The following is an 18,927-nucleotide window of genomic DNA, read 5'->3' on the forward strand; positions in this document are numbered from 1 at the left end:
AGAGAAAAAGAAGAGAAAACAATGAAAAAAAACAAAGCAATAAACTAAACACAACACCATCGCATTAATCTAGCTAAGTGTAAACAGCAGTAAATACTAACTACTGAATGTTGTTGTGCAGGACGCAGGACCGACAGCGCACAATGTGCTTTGAAGTAGCAGCCAATAAAGGTGTAGTTTATGTCTATGAACAGTGAACACCCGTGTGCACACCTGTGTGGATCAGCGCGCTTGTATTCAAAAGGTTTCCCCATGTAATGGTCTGCTAGAGGGTGTAGAGAGCCATAGCCCCGTCCCCCAGGGCATAGAGGAGATCCAGTCCCCAGACATCCAGAGGCCCCAGAGTGCGAGAGCCCAAGGAGGACCACCGGAGGGGCATCCGTGCCACCCTCCTGGGAAGGGCTGAGGAGATCCCCAGATGAGAGGTCACCCAGTAGCCACGGAGCAGAAGCCAGAGGGGGCTGCACCGGCGTGCCCGCCGGCTCTGCCGGCAACCAGCTGTGCCAGAGTGAACCAAGCCGCAGGCCCAGAGGCCCGAGGGTCCCCCGCACCCCGGAAGAGGTCTGACAGAGCAATGGGCGCCAGACCCCGCCAAGTAGCCACCGGGAGTGAGCCGATACATACCTGAGCGCCCAGCCCCGGACACCAAGAACCACCAATGCACCGACCCCTGAGGGCATCAGTCACCAGCAGGGAGTGTGGTGAGGTGAGATAGGCCTTGGAGGGCCTGGGAGTTCCCAGAGAGGTGGAGTCTAAGACCCGACCTGACATATAAACACAGAAAACAGGCACATACAGACACAAACATGCGTTCCCACCCTCATGCACACATATACAAACACTCAGCACTCACCCAACGTAAGGATAGACATAAATGGACATGTACACACAATCACACTCCCCAAATATACTCTATACCCCGGGTCCAGGTACCCTCGCCCCCAGAGGGGGAAACAGAACCCAGACCCTGATGTATTATATTAAAATCTGTGATTCTGAATTACACTTAGACACTGCAATAACTCATTCAAATATTTAAGTTGCTTTTGAAGGTTACATAGTACATACCCAACTGAAATGAGGTTTACAAATAGGAAAAGAGTTCACTACAAGTAGCATATTTGTTTAATATCATTGGAGGGAACTGTATGCAAGACAGGTTTAAAACAAGCATAATACATGACACATATAAGTTATGCTATGTTTAAACAAACCTGTTAAGCCTGATTAATTACATAATGATGTGGAGGCAGGGAACTCACAGCACAAGCATACTCCTAACCTATTATAAGATTGTTTTGTATATTATTATATATAATGTATGTTGTTTTAATATCTAATGACAAAAAAATAAACAAAATAAGATCACAGCGAGGCACATGTGGCGATATTTATTCATCAAAATAATATTATTAATTAAATAAACACAACATGTATTTTTTCACCCCCCAAAAATACATGTTCAAAGCACCACAACAGCACCCTGATAGTTCACAGACATGTCACATGGTATCTGACCCAGATAGACTGCAGGTCATAACTTCTTACATGAAGTTCAGTTCACCTGACACTCGGACCTGATGCAATATGCAATCAAGGTCAACCGACCCTGTGTCCGTTGTGCTCCGTGTTTATCTGCTAAATACACCAAGGAAGAAACTGATCAGACAGGTTCGCAGTGACTCGTTTGTCTCAGTTTTTGACTGATCCTTGAGTGTATATCGGGTAGAGCTATAATCATGGTTTCGGTGTTGTCAGAGTTTAAAACAAGGGAATTTTTTGGTGGCTGGTCACTAATCAAGCAACAACCCTAATCCAAACAATGAAGTAGGTTGAACTGCCTATCCTAGCCTGTCCTAGCTGGACAACCCAACTGGTGAGGTTTAAAAGACATGTACAATTAAATGTCATTACCATAAAATGGTCAAACAGAGAAAAGAGAAGGATTAAATGATGCCGGCTTCATGAAGCATGTCAAATGAGAATAATAATGGACCTAGGATTGAACTCTGAGGGACCTCACAGGTCAAACAAGCAGGGTAGGAGGAGAAGCTGTTCACCCTAATAGAGAATGTCCTTCCAGATAAATAGGAGAAACGCCATTCAAGGGCTGAACCAGAAACACCAGTCAAAACCTTAAGCCTATTATAAGTATTATAATTGACTATATCAAAGGCACCCATGAGCAGTGTTGTTCAAGTTATTTGAAAATAGTAATTAGTTACTAATTATCAATTACTTCTTAAAGAAAGTAATCTGGTTACTTTACTGATTAATTATTTTCAAAAGTAATTAGGTACTTTATTACTATTGCTGTTGTGCACGGGAGGAACCGTCTCTGCTCAAGCCTGTAGACAGCATTCAGAGGGACCTGATTTGCCCGAGCTGGAGGGCAGCATGCCAGAGGGGCTTGCCTAGCCCATGTTGGAGTCACCATTCCATCCCATCCAACGGCGGGCTCACCAGAAGGGAGAACTGCTTCATTTCTGCCAGGGGTGAGCACGTTGTGTGGTCCTGCATGCCGGCCACCTGCCAAGCCACCTGTGAGCCTTGGCTTACGTCCTCTTCTGCTGCACCGCTAAACTTTCCTTTTCAACATTGTCAGTGTACACACATTAGGTTTTTTTTAACATAAGAAGATAGGAATACTGCTCGTCTCCAATGTATAGTTATCCTAAAAATATAGCTGTCACTTTGTGATACATATATGGTATGCCAATCTGACAATGTATGATGAGTGGCACTTGCATTCGTGCTCCGCTTTCTCTGGCAAGATTTCAGAGACGTACCTGAATGGCAGCAACTGAGGTATGCTGAGGTCCATCCTGTTCTCTGGTGGCGGGGGAAAAACAAACCCTTTTGCTGAGTCGGGAAACGATCCATGTCAAATTTAGTAGTGGATGGCAATTATATGTCTGCAACGATGTGACACCGGACATAAATGTAAAAGCAATACTGATTAAACATTTTCAAATAAACAATCACATAGACAGAGCAAGAGACAGAACCAGGTCAAACATAGGTGCCATATATTCGTCTCAAGAACTGGCTTTGAGTCAAGATTTGAAAATGATGAGGTTAAAGTTTTATTCCAATAATTGATGTACCAAAAAAAAAGACAAATTTAAGCTACTGTGACATGACCAATTAGTTTCTTTCATTTTGGGCCCCCCATGTTTAGCTTTTGAGTCGTGGATAAGAAGCTTAAATGGAAAGTTCAAAATGGTGACTTCTCTCTAATGCCACACTTTCTAATGCCAGGATTCTGTCATCTAATGCTAACAAAGCGTGTTTAGAAATTCATATCCGTGAATTGTTACCATACTATGGCAAAAAGAAAAAACATACTAACACTGAACTATAAAACTGATGCACAGACTTTGTGATTGTACTGTAACTTTAATGCAGCATTATCAGCAATATATTATTATTGCAAATAATTTAATGAAAAGTTAACCAAGATCAAAAACACTGTAGGCAAAACAAATTAAGGTAAAGGCCAGCCGACAGCTTTTTGCTAAAAGTAGCTTTCACTGGCACACCAGTCAACTAAAGGTCACTTATTTAGCTCTGAATTCAAATAAAATTTAACTATGTACTCCACCTACATCATGTTGATGTTACCTTCCACCACTACAATAAGACAAGAAATGAACAGCAACTGTACAACAGAGAGTTCTCTTATTTCAAATTTTCAATTTCAGCCCCTCAAGTTAATTCACCTGCCGTTTTGCCCCCTGCACTATTATAGCAGACTTAACAACAACTCCATGAGAGCTCATAAGGTGGAAAGAAGAAACAAAGAAACAGTCTTGTTGTTCATTTGAATTTTTGATGTAGTTCTATTTGTTTTATAACAGTGATCAGTTACCTCGCAACAGGCTCTAGGTTCTTGAGTAAGATTTTACAGACACATATACAGTATACCCTGGATGTTTCAGGGTGACTTAGTAATGATTTACTAAGTCAGATTGTGTGTTCTTTTAAAATGAGTGCCACTGCAGCAGGTATGTTGTATTTTTATTTAAAAAATTTTCATGTCTAATTTATATCTTACCAAATATCTTGTCTAAAATACCATCTCATACAAAATACATCTAATACATCTTCTAGTACTGAGTACCAGGTCTACATGCATGGCTAAGGGACACATTAGGACTTGGAAGTAATTTCTGTTTATAGCTGCTTGGAAAAGCTGGAATTTTCTGCGTGTCAGAAGACTAACTAATTGTTATTTAATCAATGTTTTTCAAATAAATATGTTTTTAATGTCTGAATTTATAGGTTTCACTTTCAAAAATTACAACTATGACATGGTATCAGAGACTGTCAAAGAAACAGTTGCATAATATACATTTTTAGTCAATCATTTCATAATTACAATTTATAATAGAAAAATTATTCAAAAAGTAACTGTCACTTAAACCTCAAGGGCATTTGAATTGAATGTAAAATTATGAAACTGACTTGGCCATATGTTATTGTTTTATTAGTGACTATTTCTTTGAATTATTCTTTTTTTTTTTTTCATTTCAGAGCTGAATAATTCATCAGATGGGTGGACTCTCCTTTTATTCTCTCAGTAACTGCATTCTGCATGCCCTTCTTGTACATTATTGTAGGTAACCTCTAATATAAGATCACAATTATTATTTGTGTGTGCGTTTTTAATTAGTGGCTCAAATTGTCTTGTTTAAATGGCACATATACATTTTTCATTACTTTTTTTTCTTAAGAGGTGTAATTTTGGTAACTGTATTTAAATAATGTATCTACATTGTAACTAAATGTGACATCATTAAATTACATGTCATGATGAAAAATATGCAGAGGTTAATTTTTCCAAAGAATTAACATATTTGTTGTAAAGTATTAAAGTATTTTGAAAATTAAAATGTCAGCATAAATAAATTCATTATCTGATCTTTTCTTCTCAGGTCAGTCTCGGTTGATTGGTCCAAATCAGCCAATTACTGCAACAGCTGGAGAAGACATCACTTTGCCATGTCACCTGGTACCAGGAGAAAATGTTGCTGCGATGACTTTGGAGTGGACAAGACCCGACCTGGACCCCAGATTTGTGTTTCTGTGGCGTGCAGGTCAGGACCTCATAAATATGAAAAACCCCTCCTACAAAGGTCGATCATCATTGTTCACTGATGAGCTGAAACATGGAAACATTTCACTGAAACTGTGCAAAGTAAAACCTGCAGATGAAGGCAGATACAGATGTCACATCCCAGAGAAGAATGAAGAAGCTTTTATTGATCTTGTGGTCGGTAAGTGGATGAATTATATACATTGTGAGTACAAAGTGCAGTTAAATTAGGTTGAATCAACACAGTTTTGAGTTATTGATTGTTACTCAAGCTGGGAAATGAATTATAATTATTATATGAAAATATTTACTGTATGATTATTGACCAAATAAAAAAAAATCTGAATTATCATTAAAAAATGAGGCAGCGCGAATGAAGTTTGTATCAGATATCCATTATTCAAATATTATCTTTACATTTGGGCAAATATATTTTTATTGATTTGTATTACTGATCAGTATTTTAAATTGTACATTTCATCCAGCATCGAGTGCTGTTTCCTCACCTGTCATCAGCTTAGAAGGGATTGACAGAGACAAGACAGGAGTGGTGTTAGAGTGTAAATCTGAAGGTTGGCACCCAAAGCCTGAGCTGCTGTGGTTGGACGGTGAGGGAAACCTCCTCTCTGCTGGACCTACAGAGACCCTCAGAGGTCCTGATGACCTCTATACTGTCAGCAGCAGAGTGACTGTGGAGAAGAGACACAGCAACAACATCACCTGCAGAGTCCAACTGAAGCAAATCAGCAAGAGCAGAGAGACACACAAACATGTTCCAGGTAAATATCGTTTAAAAAATGTATGATATGCTTAATTCAGCCTAAATCAAAATCTGTTGAAATAACATGTAATTCTGTGTTTATTGTTTCAGATGAATTCTTTGAGCTCACATCCTGTTCTGCTGCTCCCATTGTTATTGGTTTGGCTGTTAGTTTGGCTGTAAGCATCATCTTGATTTTGATTGGAGTCTTTTTCATCTGGAGACAAAACAAAACAAGTAAGACACAAATTGATTCACCATGCTGTCTAAATTAATATCTCAAGTTATTCTAACAAGTTTTGAAGCAACAGAAAGACACATTTGTGTAAATTACACTTATTTTTTATAAGCAGCTAAACATCATTGTGTGTTATGAGATAAGGCACAATATATGCACTTCATAATTTAGTTTAAAATGAGATGATTATATGCTGCGTTATCATTTTAGCTCAAGAGAACATCATATTGTAATCTTGTCTATGCTTTTAACAGATGTCAGGAGAGCTCACTGTGATGCATGTAAAGAACAAGAAACAGCAAACCGCCCTGAAAGTGACAAAACTGAAAGAGACCAAGAGCAAGATAAGCTCATGTCACAGGACATCGTTGCAGTGAGTGATATGAACGAAACACAAGAAAATGAACAGACAGAAAATTTTGAAAAATAAGCAGGATGTTACATGTATATGGGGAAGAAAGAGTGTGAGTGGAAAGAAAAGAGAGAAAATGAAAATGGCACAAATAAAAAGAATATATGAATAGCATGTCCAGGGTTAGCTAACAGTGAAATTAATCTTTTAGAGCAATTATACACGACAGAGAAATAGTTACCATCTTCTGTTATAAGAATAGATGATATTTTTCTGCCGTCCTGATATTCACATCTTTTGTTTTGTCATGTGTCATTGTGCAGTTTGTTATGCAGAATCTCACAACAGAACTTTTTCTATTTTCTCTTAAGTCTGGAGCACTTCCCAAAACTCAGCAACTGATCACTCTTAATCTCCACAGTTGCTCATGAAGAAGAGTCCAGAGTTCTTCTGTAACTAAAAAGCCATATTTCCACAAATCCACAAAAGATACAACTAAAATCACATGTATTCACTTTTAAATTAAAACCTTACATAATGTTAACATGTTTAAGCTATAGAGGCAGGATGGTGGTTAGCATAGTTGCAACAACACAGTCCTGGGTTCATATTGTTAATTTCTTAAATGAAAACTGTTAAATTTTGCATATTTTGTCATAAGCTAAAGAGAACATTTGATAAAAGCACTGACACTTTATAGATGAGAGATAATAAAATTAATTCAGTCAGTCTTCAGTTTGATTTTAATATTTTATTCTTGCTCTCATATACAGTTACCTTAGTTTAGGGTCAGTTAGAGGTCAGATTCTCTGTGCGAGCTCTTTTCAGAAAGAGAGATTTGAAACAAAACACAAGTGCCTCAGTGGTTTTCAGACTGCTATGGTTTAACAGTCCTTAAAGATGTTATAAAAAAAATATGAGCATGAGTAAAACATTTAAAAAATGCAAAAAATGTTGGTGTGCTTTTCAGGCTGAACATTTGTGTTGATCTGTTTGTCTGTTAGTGTGAGAAAAACCATCATGCAGCTGAGGAGAAGCTGAAAGAGGCAGATGAAAAACTGAAAGAGGCTCATCGGCAACTGGAGAAGAAAGATGCAGAGATCAGCAACATGAAGAAAGAAGTAAACACACAGATAAACATCCACATTTCCATTATGTTGACTCATATTCATTAACAGAAACCTTATCCTAACACTAACAAACAAATGCACAGATTTACATGTATGCATTAGTTTCCATTTTGTCCTCAAAAGAAAGTAATCCAAACTCCAGTCGGGCAAAAGCAGATTTATTATCCATTGAAATGAGTGATGAACAAACACACTGCCAAACAACAGACACAATGTGCTACAGCTGGAAACATTCATGTTCCTAATGACAGCAGCACTCACTGTTCGACCACACCCATAGTAAAGTTAAGGCTAAATCGTTGTGTTGATCTGTTTGTCTGTTAGTGTGAGAAAAACCAACATGCAGTTGAGAAGCTGAAGGAGGCAGATGAAAAACTGAAAGCGGCTCATCGACAACTGGAGAAGAAAGATGCAGAGATCAGCAACATGAAGAAAGAAGTAAACACACACAGACTGTTGTTTTGAACACTTCAGGACAAACACATTTATTTACTGGGACCTCGCTCTGTCCTCAACCATAAACAAACAAACATGCAGCACATTTACATGTATTTTACACTTTATTAATGCTTAAAAAGAAAACAAAAACCCAAACTCAGTGTGTAAAAACAGATTTATATTAAAAACACAGACAAAGACTCAACTTTCTGTTATCTAAAGAAAAAACAGGAAGACGACAAGAACCAATGTCGTGTCGTCTTCTTGAGAAACTGGACAGTGAATAAAAACTGGAGATCAAATTTTTTTAAATGTTCAAAATATTTTTACTGTGTTTAGCAAACACTGTTTCTCATAGGCTCAAATATCTTGTCCATCTCTCCCTCTCGCACACACTAATCTGCATATGTCGTCTCTCTCTCTCAGCCAGACACAAGCAAACCACCTCCTGAGAAATCTCAGACCAGTTTTGAGGAACAGAATAAGAGCGGCTCAGCCAATCACAGCTCAAAGACAGGTGACATCACGTTGGTCGAGGTCGAGACAAATGGCAGCTATATCTGTCTGAAAAACACTTCCAGTGAGGTACTGCTGCTTGCATGCTGATGAACAATGAGTACTACCTAAACACAAACAACATGTTCCATGTATTCAGAAATATTTTAAAAAGGTCCTTTTCACTTATGTGGACGTAACACACTCATTTATAAACACTTTGGATTTAACACACACTGAACTTTATTATTGCCTCATTCATTTTCCCCCTTTTTTATTCTCTTGTTTTCCTTTTACAGAATAAACTTTTGTCAGGTTGGAAGTTAAAACTACAGATCAACAACAGAGAAAGTGCCACATACGAATTTAAAGAAAACTTTATACTGAAAGCTGGAGAGACACTCCTTGTGAGTCTCTGTGTTACTAGATTTTTCGTTCAGTCTCTCTTATTGTTACTTTTAACTTGGACATCTGTGACCTTTTTATTGGTTACATTTACAGGTACGGCAAGATGCTATCAAGAAGCCAATTAAACCTGATGCTGTCCTGCTGTGGATGAACATGGTCAACTGGAACATCGGAGACGACGTGAAGATCGACCTCATCAGCAACACTGGAGAAGAACAGATGCTGTTTGAAAACAAGATCATGTAAAATAATCAGAGTAACTTTTCTGAGGGATAAATTAAATAAGAGCATTATTACATTTTATATATTTCATATTATTTTATGTCAGTTAAACATTTTGTGTTTTTATTGAATTAAAAATATGTAAATAAAAATATCTTTAAAAAGGAGTCTTTATTATTTAGAGGTGCATCACAAATATAGTTTAACTGCAATGATGTGGACAATGGTGAGACTTCGCTGTGTGTTTTAAAGCTGAAGGTACATGAGTGAGAACTTCACAAAGAGAAAATCTTACAAGATCTCAAGATCTTTTTTTCTGTTTTACTTTGAAAAGTGATTATTATTATTATTTTTTTAAAATCATAAGTCACAGCGACCACTCCCTAGTTGACTATTTGCATTAATTTTTTTGTTTTCCATTCTTTAGCACAGATTATAGAACAGGAGGTGTTTTGTAATTAGCATAGTTAACGTCATCAAGACAAGAGCGCTGAATCCAAAGTAGAACAAACAACAGGTTGTTGTACTTTGGACTGATGACTGGCTGAGCACTTCAAGTCCTGATATCATCATCCAACATCATAACATCATACAGCTAATATCCTAAAGTAACAGTTAAAACAGTGCTCAGGATAATTGCATTTGAGTAAAGCACTCTTTGAAGGCAGCACTGTTTTAAGATGTGGTTCACCAACATCAGATATGCTGCACTTGTGCCATCCTTCATCAGATATGGAAACACTGTGGCTCACCATATCTCCTGTTATTCTGTTGTCTATGAGAAGTCCATCCTTATAAAAATCAGAGAGGAGGTGGGAGGATGTGTTCTTGTTTTTGCAGCTCAGACTCACGCAGTTACCCTCCAGCCCAGGAAAAACAGGCCTCTGCAGGATCACAGAGCCAACTGACAGACAAATGTTTTCATTTCCAGTCATGTTCTCAAAGATTGAATAAAATTACTTTTTACAGAAACTTTCCAGTGGCAGTAAAGTTGACAGAGATTTTTCTGTCTCTCCTAATTTTGTCACATGTAAACATTTTCCACTGTTTGTTTGATAGGTTACTTGAATACTGCAATATACTGTTGTACCAATTCAGTTAATGTTTTGTTGGGTTTCTTGATAACACGTTGCTTGAAGCACTCCTCAATATAAAGTTGCAGACTGTCCAGATCTTCGCCACTGCCCACCAGAGTGCTGAAGGTAGTGGAAAATTTAGCTAGAATATATTTTATTGCCTTATAGGCTCTCTAAAAATAAACTGGTTGAGAAAACTAATGAGCAAAATGTAACCAGTAGTGGTTAGCACTGTTGCCGCACAGCAAGAAGGTCCCGAGTTCAATTCCACCATCAGGCCGGGGTCTTTCTGTGTGGAGTTTGCATGTTCTCCCTGTGTTTGCGTGGGTTCCCTCCGGGTACTCCGGCTTCCTCCCACCGTCCAAAGACATGCAGCTTGTGGGGAGAGGTTAATTGGATAATCCAAATTGCCACTAGGTGTGAATGTGAGTGTGAATGGTTGTCTGTCCCTGTGTGTTGGCCCTGCGACAGACCGGCGACCTGTCCAGGGTGTACCCCGCCTCTCGCCCTAGGACAGCTGGGATAGGCTCCAGCGCCCCCCGCGACCCTGAAAAGGATAAGCGGAATGGATGGATGAACACTTATAAATATTGTGTTTTACATCTGATTGCCTCAAGGCCTTATGACATCCTCCACACTATGCACTTGAACATATTCTGATGAAGTTGTGATAAACATTTAATCTTATAATCACTGAACTATATATTTTGCTCTATAGAAACCAAACGAATATAACATGGCTGTTGAGGGTGTTGAGACCAAAACTTTAAATCTGGTTTAAACCAGGTTTTTTGACTGTAGATTTTATAGCTCTGATGAATTCTATTAGCACAAAAGAAGAACACTAACTGATCTCTGCCAACAGGTTTCCCACAGCAGCCGTGGATTTCTGTCATTTCTTATGAGATGATCTGACCAAAACCAACCCAGAAGTTGCTCAACATGTAACATGTTTAAATAATCAGTTGTTCAACTTGTAACACTTTATTCAATCAAGACTCAGTTAAGTGAAGCAAAAGCTCTTCTCATCCATCTAAATTTCCCAAATACTAAAATTGGTTTAGTCTTTGTTTAATTAAGTAGAAAATGCATAAATCTTATCAACTAAGAATATGTTGATAATTCACTGCTGTGTCTGATTTATTAAGTTAATTTTCTTTTTTGAAAGATTTTCTCGAACTTATTTTAAGCTAGTTAAGCAACCAATCAATTATTTGATCAGGTAACAACTCATGAGCTAAAGCACTATTCTGGGAACCTTTGTGTGTCTGTGTGTTTAATAGGGTTAATATTGTGTTCATTTTTCTGTGTCAGACAAATAGAACTGTAATGTTGCTGTATCTGTGTTATGGTGTTTCAGAAACATTTATATATAATAAAAAAATGAAGTTAAGTGAAGTAAGAAATGGAAAAAACAATCTTGATCTTTTAATATTAAATTTTTTAAGTTCCAAAACATGTTTCACATTTTTCTTTTTCTGTATGTAAACATATATTTTGTTTCTTTCTTTTTTCATAGATGATATTTTCACTGGGTGTCACATAAATGGACCCAAAAGCAGACACTATGCTCAACAGCCACAAGTTTGCAGTGAGTTTAGTAGTGAAAGTTCACGGCGGGAGTTTCACGGGGCAAAGTGCCTGAAATGGGAGAGAGAGTGGAATTAGTGAATGGCGAGGTTTGTGACGACGAGAGATTAAACAGTGAGAATGGGGTTTGCCTTACTTGTAGCGCGGGGGGGGGGGGGGGGGGGGGGGGCAGGAGAGCTGTGGATCGAGGGCAGGTAGTTAAGGGCAGTTTCCAGCAGGTGAAGAGCCGCAGATGTCCTTACAGGTGGGCGACAGCGTGGGAGGAAACCAGGTGAGGCTTGGATCCGCTGATCCGGATGACACTGGGATTGTCTTTATATATATTTTTGTCAATTATTTTAAAACAGTTAACAAATTTAAAGTTGAATGAATGAAATGAAAGTAGTAACTGACATCCACACCCCTCTGTTGGGTCATTTTATTTTAAAATATGTTAATATATATATATAAGTTTATATATATAAGTTTTTGTTTTTGCCATGCTTACTATTTAGCTGCAGAAGATACACTGACATGTTTGCAGCTACAAGGCTTATGTAGAATTTTTAAGCCACAAGCTGGCACTGAAATGATCACGCTGACGTATTTTAACTCTACTGTGAACCAACATTTTCTCATGCGGTTTGTATCTAAGAAGCTAAAATTACTGGAGCGTCTGCAGCATCTAAAATAATCACACGCTGAGTAAACTGAGATACTGAGAGGTCTTTAAACATGCTCAGCAGGCCTGTGGTTTTAAACTCTTCTGTGCATGACAAGTTTAACAGCAACCAACAAAGTCAAAGCAATAAAAAAGGAAAAAAGTATATAGTAAAAAAAAACTGAAGTCGAAGTATTTTTTACAATATTTGCAATCACCCGTCATAGTGTAACTCTTATAATTGTCCAGTTTACTGCACTGTTTTATTATCTAAATGTTAAAACTTCCAGAACATTCTCCATCAGTCATCTTTATATACAAATACCATTTATGTCTGTGTAACACTGAGTTTTCCAAAGTGAAGTAATCCCACTAACAAAAGCAGCAGAACCACCATCACAATGGTGAAAATAGTCCTCAACATTAGGAACACCTGGAGGGCAGAACAAGAAGATGAGCAGGTCTCTCTGTGAAGTGCTGCAATGATAAAAATACATCTGCTGTAAAACAAATAAGGTTCACCTTTAAATGACAGAATGGGAAAACTGATTGTCTCCACTTAATTATATTTAGCTACACTCTAAAATTATCATTTATTCTAGCTCTTAATTTCTGATTTAAAATGTCTGAATTTGTACCTGTGACAGTCAACAAGCTCTCTGGTGATTCTCCAGCATCAAACATCTTACACTTGTAGAGTCCTTCATCAGACCTGGAAACTTTGTGGATGCTCATCTCTCCTGTGTAGCTGTTCCCGATGAGGAAGCCATCTTTATAGAAATCAGCTGTGAGGTTTGAAGTCTTTGTCTTGTTCCTGCAGCGCAGAGTCACATTGTTTCCCTCCTTGACAGGGACAACAGGACTCTCTAGGACAACAGAACCAGCTGAAAAACAAGACTTTTTATCTGATACAGAAATCTGTAACATTTCAAACCAAGCAAGCAAAACACTGAAATAATAAGTGGAACAATTTTTTAGTTAACAGCTGCCATGGTAACGACGTTTTGGACTCATTGATAGTCACTCATTTTAATGTTAATTTTTATTAATAGTACATAAGACTGAACAAATACTGTGGCTTGATTCATCAATATTGCGGCAACATTTGAATGGAATCATTATGATTCATTAAAATAAGTAAGTTAAATGCTGTTTACAATAAATAATACTAATAATAGTTCCGAATACTATAGTTATAGATAACAATAGAACATTTTTATGTTATAAAATGTTTCTGAATGACATAAATCCATCAGGTTATAAATGACGTCATAATAAAATATTTCGGTCACTTGAGTGTTAAACGTACGAGTTATGGTGATGTTGACACTGATGCTTTTCTCTCCTGCTCCAGTCTCACACCAGTATTCACCGCTGTCTGTTGCATAGGCTCGATGAATCGCACACAGTAGTGTTGGTGAGCTCTCATCACACACTGAAATGAGTATTTCTGTATTTCTGATCCCTTTTAACTGAGAAGCTCCATCAAGACCCTCACAGTGAAAGAAGACAGACTCCAGCTCAAAGAACTGCAGTCTTTTTGGGACGATGCGAAACGCAGCATCTTAACCAGAAAGACATCAAATGAAGTTACTGTATAGAGTAAAGGAACAATCAATCAATTTTGTAGTAAACAAAGGTTTGTTGACAAAATTGTGTGATTTAAGAGAGAAACTTGCTCAGCTGCTTACCCCTGTTTTCAACATGTGCGGCCAGCAGAATAAATACAAGCAACACTGAAAAATTAAAGAAATTATCAGCCAAAGAGTTTGTTACTGCAAATATAAACTCAGTTACAAATGAACTTCTGCACACGACCTCCTGCTGAATATTTATAAATGATGACATTTTAATCTGTCAGACCTTCAGTGAGTTTTATTTAATGCAAACTGTGAACATACTGACAAACATGACAACGACCAGATTGACAGAAACACTGTAATTAAATAAGTTTCCAATGTTAATGCTGTTAAAACAATTTGTGGAAGTTTTATTCAAGTACACAGAAATATGTAAAACCAGAGAACTCACACATTGTGAAGCAGACAGCTGTAATCTTCATGTTGTCCTGCAGCTGAATGTCTGAGCCTGAAATACAGCTGCTCTGTACTGCAGATGAAAACTTCTTCTTCCTGCAGTTTGACTTCAATAACATGAAGCCTGACTCACTGTGGTTCTACCAGAGAGCAGTCTGAGGACAAAGAGAGCAGTTAGAAGTTTGATACTGACCATGAACTGCAAAAACAAGTCCAGCTGAAACTATTCTTTACATACAGATGAGTTACAATATATTTGTGTCTTTGTTTTAGGTTTTGAGTATTTATCGCTTCCTTTAAATTCAATCTGCAGATCAAACAGCAGTTTAAGATTAATATTGACCTCTACTGCAGTCTGCACGTCAAAGTGTCCTTAAGAAAGATATTAAACGCCATGTTGCCCAAATGCATCCACCAGAGTGTGAGTGAATGTTAAACTGCTTAAACACCAAATGCTCTATGAACGTCTGTGTGATTGTATCAATGAGGCTTGTAGTAAAAACAGCTATGAGCACTCAGTCAGAGTAAGAAAGACTGAGAATGCATCATCTATATTTATTCAAAGTATAAACTGTATTTATAAATGTCTCACATGTGAAGTCTCTTTAAACCACATACTCTATTGTTTTTATTACATGTGATTAGCTGTTTCCTATATGACAAATCAAACATAACCGTTTTTCAGCCTTGTTTGTATTCAAACACTGAGTGATGATGATTCTAAGGGCCTGTGACTGACTGGAATCTAGAACACAGGTGAACATTCAATTAGTCTTTTTTATTTTTGCTTCACGAGGTACTTAGAAAGAGTTTTGTTTCCTAGCATTAGTTTTGTTTTGTTTTTTTGCAGCAAACAATAAATCCAGTCACTCTGACCCCGCCTCCCCCTCCTTATTTCATGATTTGGTTTGGTCCAGGTGCTGCTAGCTGATGCTGAGCAGTAAGATGGTAGGATGCTTCTGTTAAAAGTGATAATAGGAGCCTAAGTTTAAAAAGAAAGGGAGACGGGTGGAAATGAAACTCGTAGTTAGGTCCACATAAAAGAAACTGCTTGACTTTGCTAGTATTAGATAGTTCACTTCACTTCTAACAGAAAAGAATGTGTTTGTGTTATTTTAGCAAACATGTAATTGGTGCAGGCAGACCCTTTGTACGTATACTGTAAGTCTACGAAATCACTGATCTGCCGACCTGCTGCCAGGTCAAACAGATCAAACCTCTTCTTCAGGCTCAGCTGTTCAACTCCCATCTGCATACTCCGTACACTGAACCACTGATACCTGAAGAAGTTGATGAGTTATTTTATGTCAACAAATGAATAAAAAAAATTTTTAGATCTCTGTCTTTGAGCTCCACTAAGTCTCAGGACAGAGACATATTTCTGCTGCATATACTTTGTTTGAAATCTGATATACAAACGATTGTTTAAGTTATAATTGCCAGTACGTAATATTATTTAAGCAGAGGGGAAGCTGAGAATCAGCTGAGACCGGAGCTGTCAGACTGTCACAACAAATGAAAACTAAAAATAAACGTGGCATCTGGCGATAAAGAAATCTGTGTGTGTGTGTATGTGTGTGAAGTGCATTTCACACAGATGATATAAAACAATCCTGAGAATCAGTGTGTAACAAATCAGTCCTGTGCTGCCACCTTGAGTATGATAGCTGAGATAACACATCACATGTGAATGTTTCCCCCTTTTTGAACACCATAAAGACAGATATGGTTTCAGCTCTATTATTTTATAACAGGCTCAAAGTTCAGCATTTGACACACTGTATACCTGATCTAACCAGATTCAACAATGAGTGTTAACCTGATAAATTAATATTTTTCCGGCATTATACTTTGATTAACAAGAAGTTTGAATCTTAACAGCCTATTTTTCCATAAATCTGAGCATATTACAAGCATATTACAGATTACAATATCCTTTGGCCAGCCTATTACCCCAGCAGGGTACCTGATCACGGGCAGGACGTACGTGTTGATGGCCCAGATCTTGTTCTTACCATTCAGCTGACTCCTCAGGACTTGCCTGACCCTCTGCAGGTACTTGGTGGTTGTAGCCTTTGTAAATATCACCAATGTTCACTCTAAGCTGCGCGCGTGCGCAATTGCACACTGCTGGCACGGTTTCTGTGCACAGAAAATCTGTGTTGCGCACAAAAAAAAAATTAACCTGAATTGAAAATTAAAAATTTAACAATTCTGTTTTGCAGTGTTAGTTGGTGACTGGCTGCTCCAGTATGGGATTAGAACGATGCCACCTTATCCCATAGTCCAGCCAATAATGCGATTCACATTCATATATATGCAGTTAATCAACGTCATTGACAGGCTATGACAGCTTCCTTATGTGCCGACACTGGTGTTTTAGCTAGCAAAGCGGTGTGGCTGATTTGGACTGAAGCCATGTTAATGACAATGTGTACAACCATTAGAGATGTGAGCAGGACAGACGGAACAACTGATGGAAAAAGTGTGGACTTTATACCAGTTTTTAAATTGTGTTGATAGGCCACATAAAACCAGAGTTACGATAAAAATATCTGCAATGTTTGGTTTTCTTCCTGAATAATTACTGCGGGAAGAAATGGTAAAAGCAGCATTTTATAAGGAAAACACTCAAAACCACCTGTGAGCAAAAACAAAAGTCAATGGAAAAGCGCGATGACCCGCGATTGCGGGTCCCGCGAAAATTCGGAAGCAGATTTGCGTCGCGAAAACGCCAAAACGCATGAAATGCGCGTCAGTGTAGCACGTCTGGCGCATTTGACTCGCGAATAAAACCACGCGCGTGAGTTTCTGTGTTGCATTTTGTGCATACACGCGTTTCGCGTCTACCGCTCGAGTTGGAAAAATCTGAACTCCAGCGTCAAATCGCGCCGCGACAACCAATCAGGAGCCTGGTGACGTGGCTGTGACCTAGGTCAAAGGGGCAGATCCAGCCAAAGCCCTCATACTTCAATGGAGGGAAGGCCAATCAATGCCGTAGCAAACAACCCGGAGCCGTACGACACCAGCTGCTTTCTGTACCGAGACAGGAATAAAAAGGACCGAGCTTGGAGGAAGATATGTGAAGATCACTGGTGTCAAGCCAGCCTCCAATTCGAGACTTGCAGTCAAGCCAGCCTCCAGTTTATTTTACGTTCCCTGTGTATTCAAAGTATTACGGGAATGGATGTGGAAACCGGATTTCAAAATAAAAGCCAACTTCGAGTGAATTAACAGATATGTTAAGAACATAATAACATATAATTTAGGCTTTTTTTTTTTTTTTTACAAACTCTAATGTTAGATCTATATGACACAGCCTTGTACCCTAATTGTGCCCTGTCATCAAGGCCATCTTATTTTGGATTTCAAAGTAAAAGCCCTGTGAATCTTCATTTTTGAACTACTCTTTCAATGACTTAATAATGCTCTTAAAAGCAAAAGTCGTATTTCCAAATACTATTTGAACTTTAACCAACACTTTCCAACCACAGTCTTTTTCACAGTGATACCATATCAATATCAAGTCAGTCTGATTTTGCCTTTCATAGTAATGGCCCTTTGAAATTGCAGATATTTGACTTAATCTTCTAACAATTCAAAATGCTCTAAAATGGCAAATTCCTGTTTCCACAGGGTAATTCCACTTTAGATCAACAGTATACAGCCCCACAGTGATACCATATTTCAGTGATAGTTGTATATCATAGTATATATCACTTCAAACAGAGGTGATCCAGCAATGCTGCACTAATGAATTAGACTAACAATTCACTTTTGCTAAAGTTATTAAGTTAGCTAAAGAGTTGGGATGCTGTGTAAGACATAAATAAAGCTAAAACACAAAGGTTTGGACACTGTTTTGCATGTTTCCCTACTGTAGGGGTCTCTGCAAGCATACAGAGGGGGTACTCTGACAGGGTACAAGATGACAACTTTGGAATTCTACTAGAACGTCGATCATATTTGTTTGTCAAAGCTGAATTCAGGTTAAACTACGCTAAATTAGCGTTTTTAGCTAGCAGCTACAATAAGCATAAAAGTTACCTTACGGCTATCATTTGTTAACATGACGCTTGTTCTTATACATGTAATACATTTATAACCAACCTGAGAGTTTATCCGCTGGTCATTCGACATGACGAATGAGTTCTGAAGTCTTAATTCAGCTCAAGACGCTGTAGATTCCCGTCAGTGACACTTTCGGTCCGCTGCTAAAATGTAGATCTAGTAATCTGCGCTTGAACCGGAACCGGATGTAAGTTCCAAAAAACTGAATTTTGGAACTGAAATTGAATTGTAGAACTGAAACTGAATGGTGAGAAGTGAAACTGAAATTATTCGAGAGCTGAAATTTTAAAGGATAAAATCCAGTTTCAAAGCAAATCAATTCATTTTCAAAATATAAAATTCAATTTCAATTTAGTGATGATCATTTTCAAAC

At 38.0% G+C, this 18,927-nt stretch overlaps 2 protein-coding genes across 2 annotated transcripts; one reads left to right on the forward strand and one right to left on the reverse strand.

Moving 5' to 3' along the window:
• Window positions 1-3,939: 3,939 nt before the first annotated feature.
• On the forward strand, window positions 3,940-9,296 carry LOC147334627 (butyrophilin subfamily 3 member A2-like). Its single transcript, XM_086273568.1, has 9 exons — window positions 3,940-4,618; window positions 4,938-5,279; window positions 5,584-5,877; window positions 5,970-6,095; window positions 6,351-6,469; window positions 7,453-7,569; window positions 8,443-8,601; window positions 8,811-8,918; window positions 9,013-9,296. Exons 1-9 carry the CDS (start codon window positions 4,555-4,557, stop codon window positions 9,163-9,165), a joined length of 1,482 nt encoding a protein of 493 aa, XP_086129694.1. The 5' UTR covers window positions 3,940-4,554; the 3' UTR covers window positions 9,166-9,296.
• A 3,107-nt stretch (window positions 9,297-12,403) lies between these two features.
• On the reverse strand, window positions 12,404-15,738 carry LOC147334628 (low affinity immunoglobulin gamma Fc region receptor II-like). Its single transcript, XM_086285973.1, has 4 exons — window positions 15,675-15,738; window positions 13,757-14,011; window positions 13,086-13,331; window positions 12,404-12,924 (listed from the first exon to the last, which is right to left on the reverse strand). The coding sequence occupies exons 1-4, from the start codon at window positions 15,736-15,738 to the stop codon at window positions 12,776-12,778; spliced, it is 714 nt and encodes a 237-aa protein (XP_086142099.1). The 3' UTR covers window positions 12,404-12,775.
• Window positions 15,739-18,927: the final 3,189 nt, after the last annotated feature.

Source organism: Aulonocara sp. 'chitande type north' Nkhata Bay, linkage group LG3, assembly GCF_057382095.1.
Source record: "Aulonocara sp. 'chitande type north' Nkhata Bay isolate Kocher_YH1m ecotype deep benthic linkage group LG3, A_spYH_male_GT1.1, whole genome shotgun sequence".
Lineage (NCBI taxonomy): Eukaryota > Metazoa > Chordata > Actinopteri > Cichliformes > Cichlidae > Aulonocara > Aulonocara sp. 'chitande type north' Nkhata Bay.

What these genes read in the sequence shown, in the direction of transcription:
- LOC147334628 (XM_086285973.1), bottom strand. Translation starts at nt 15,738, where the DNA reads ATGCAGATGGGAGTTGAACAGCTGAGCCTGAAGAAGAGGTTTGATCTG. An exon ending in TCTGTTTGACCTGGCAGCAG is followed by an intron (nt 14,012 to 15,674) that starts GTCGGCAGATCA and finishes TTTCTGGTTAAG; the next exon opens with ATGCTGCGTTTCGCATCGTC. An exon ending in TGTCAACATCACCATAACTC is followed by an intron (nt 13,332 to 13,756) that starts GTACGTTTAACA and finishes CTTGTTTTTCAG; the next exon opens with CTGGTTCTGTTGTCCTAGAG.
- LOC147334627 (XM_086273568.1), top strand. Translation starts at nt 4,555, where the DNA reads ATGGGTGGACTCTCCTTTTATTCTCTCAGTAACTGCATTCTGCATGCC. An exon ending in TGTCACAGGACATCGTTGCA is followed by an intron (nt 6,470 to 7,452) that starts GTGAGTGATATG and finishes TTTGTCTGTTAG; the next exon opens with TGTGAGAAAAACCATCATGC. An exon ending in TCAGCAACATGAAGAAAGAA is followed by an intron (nt 7,570 to 8,442) that starts GTAAACACACAG and finishes TCTCTCTCTCAG; the next exon opens with CCAGACACAAGCAAACCACC.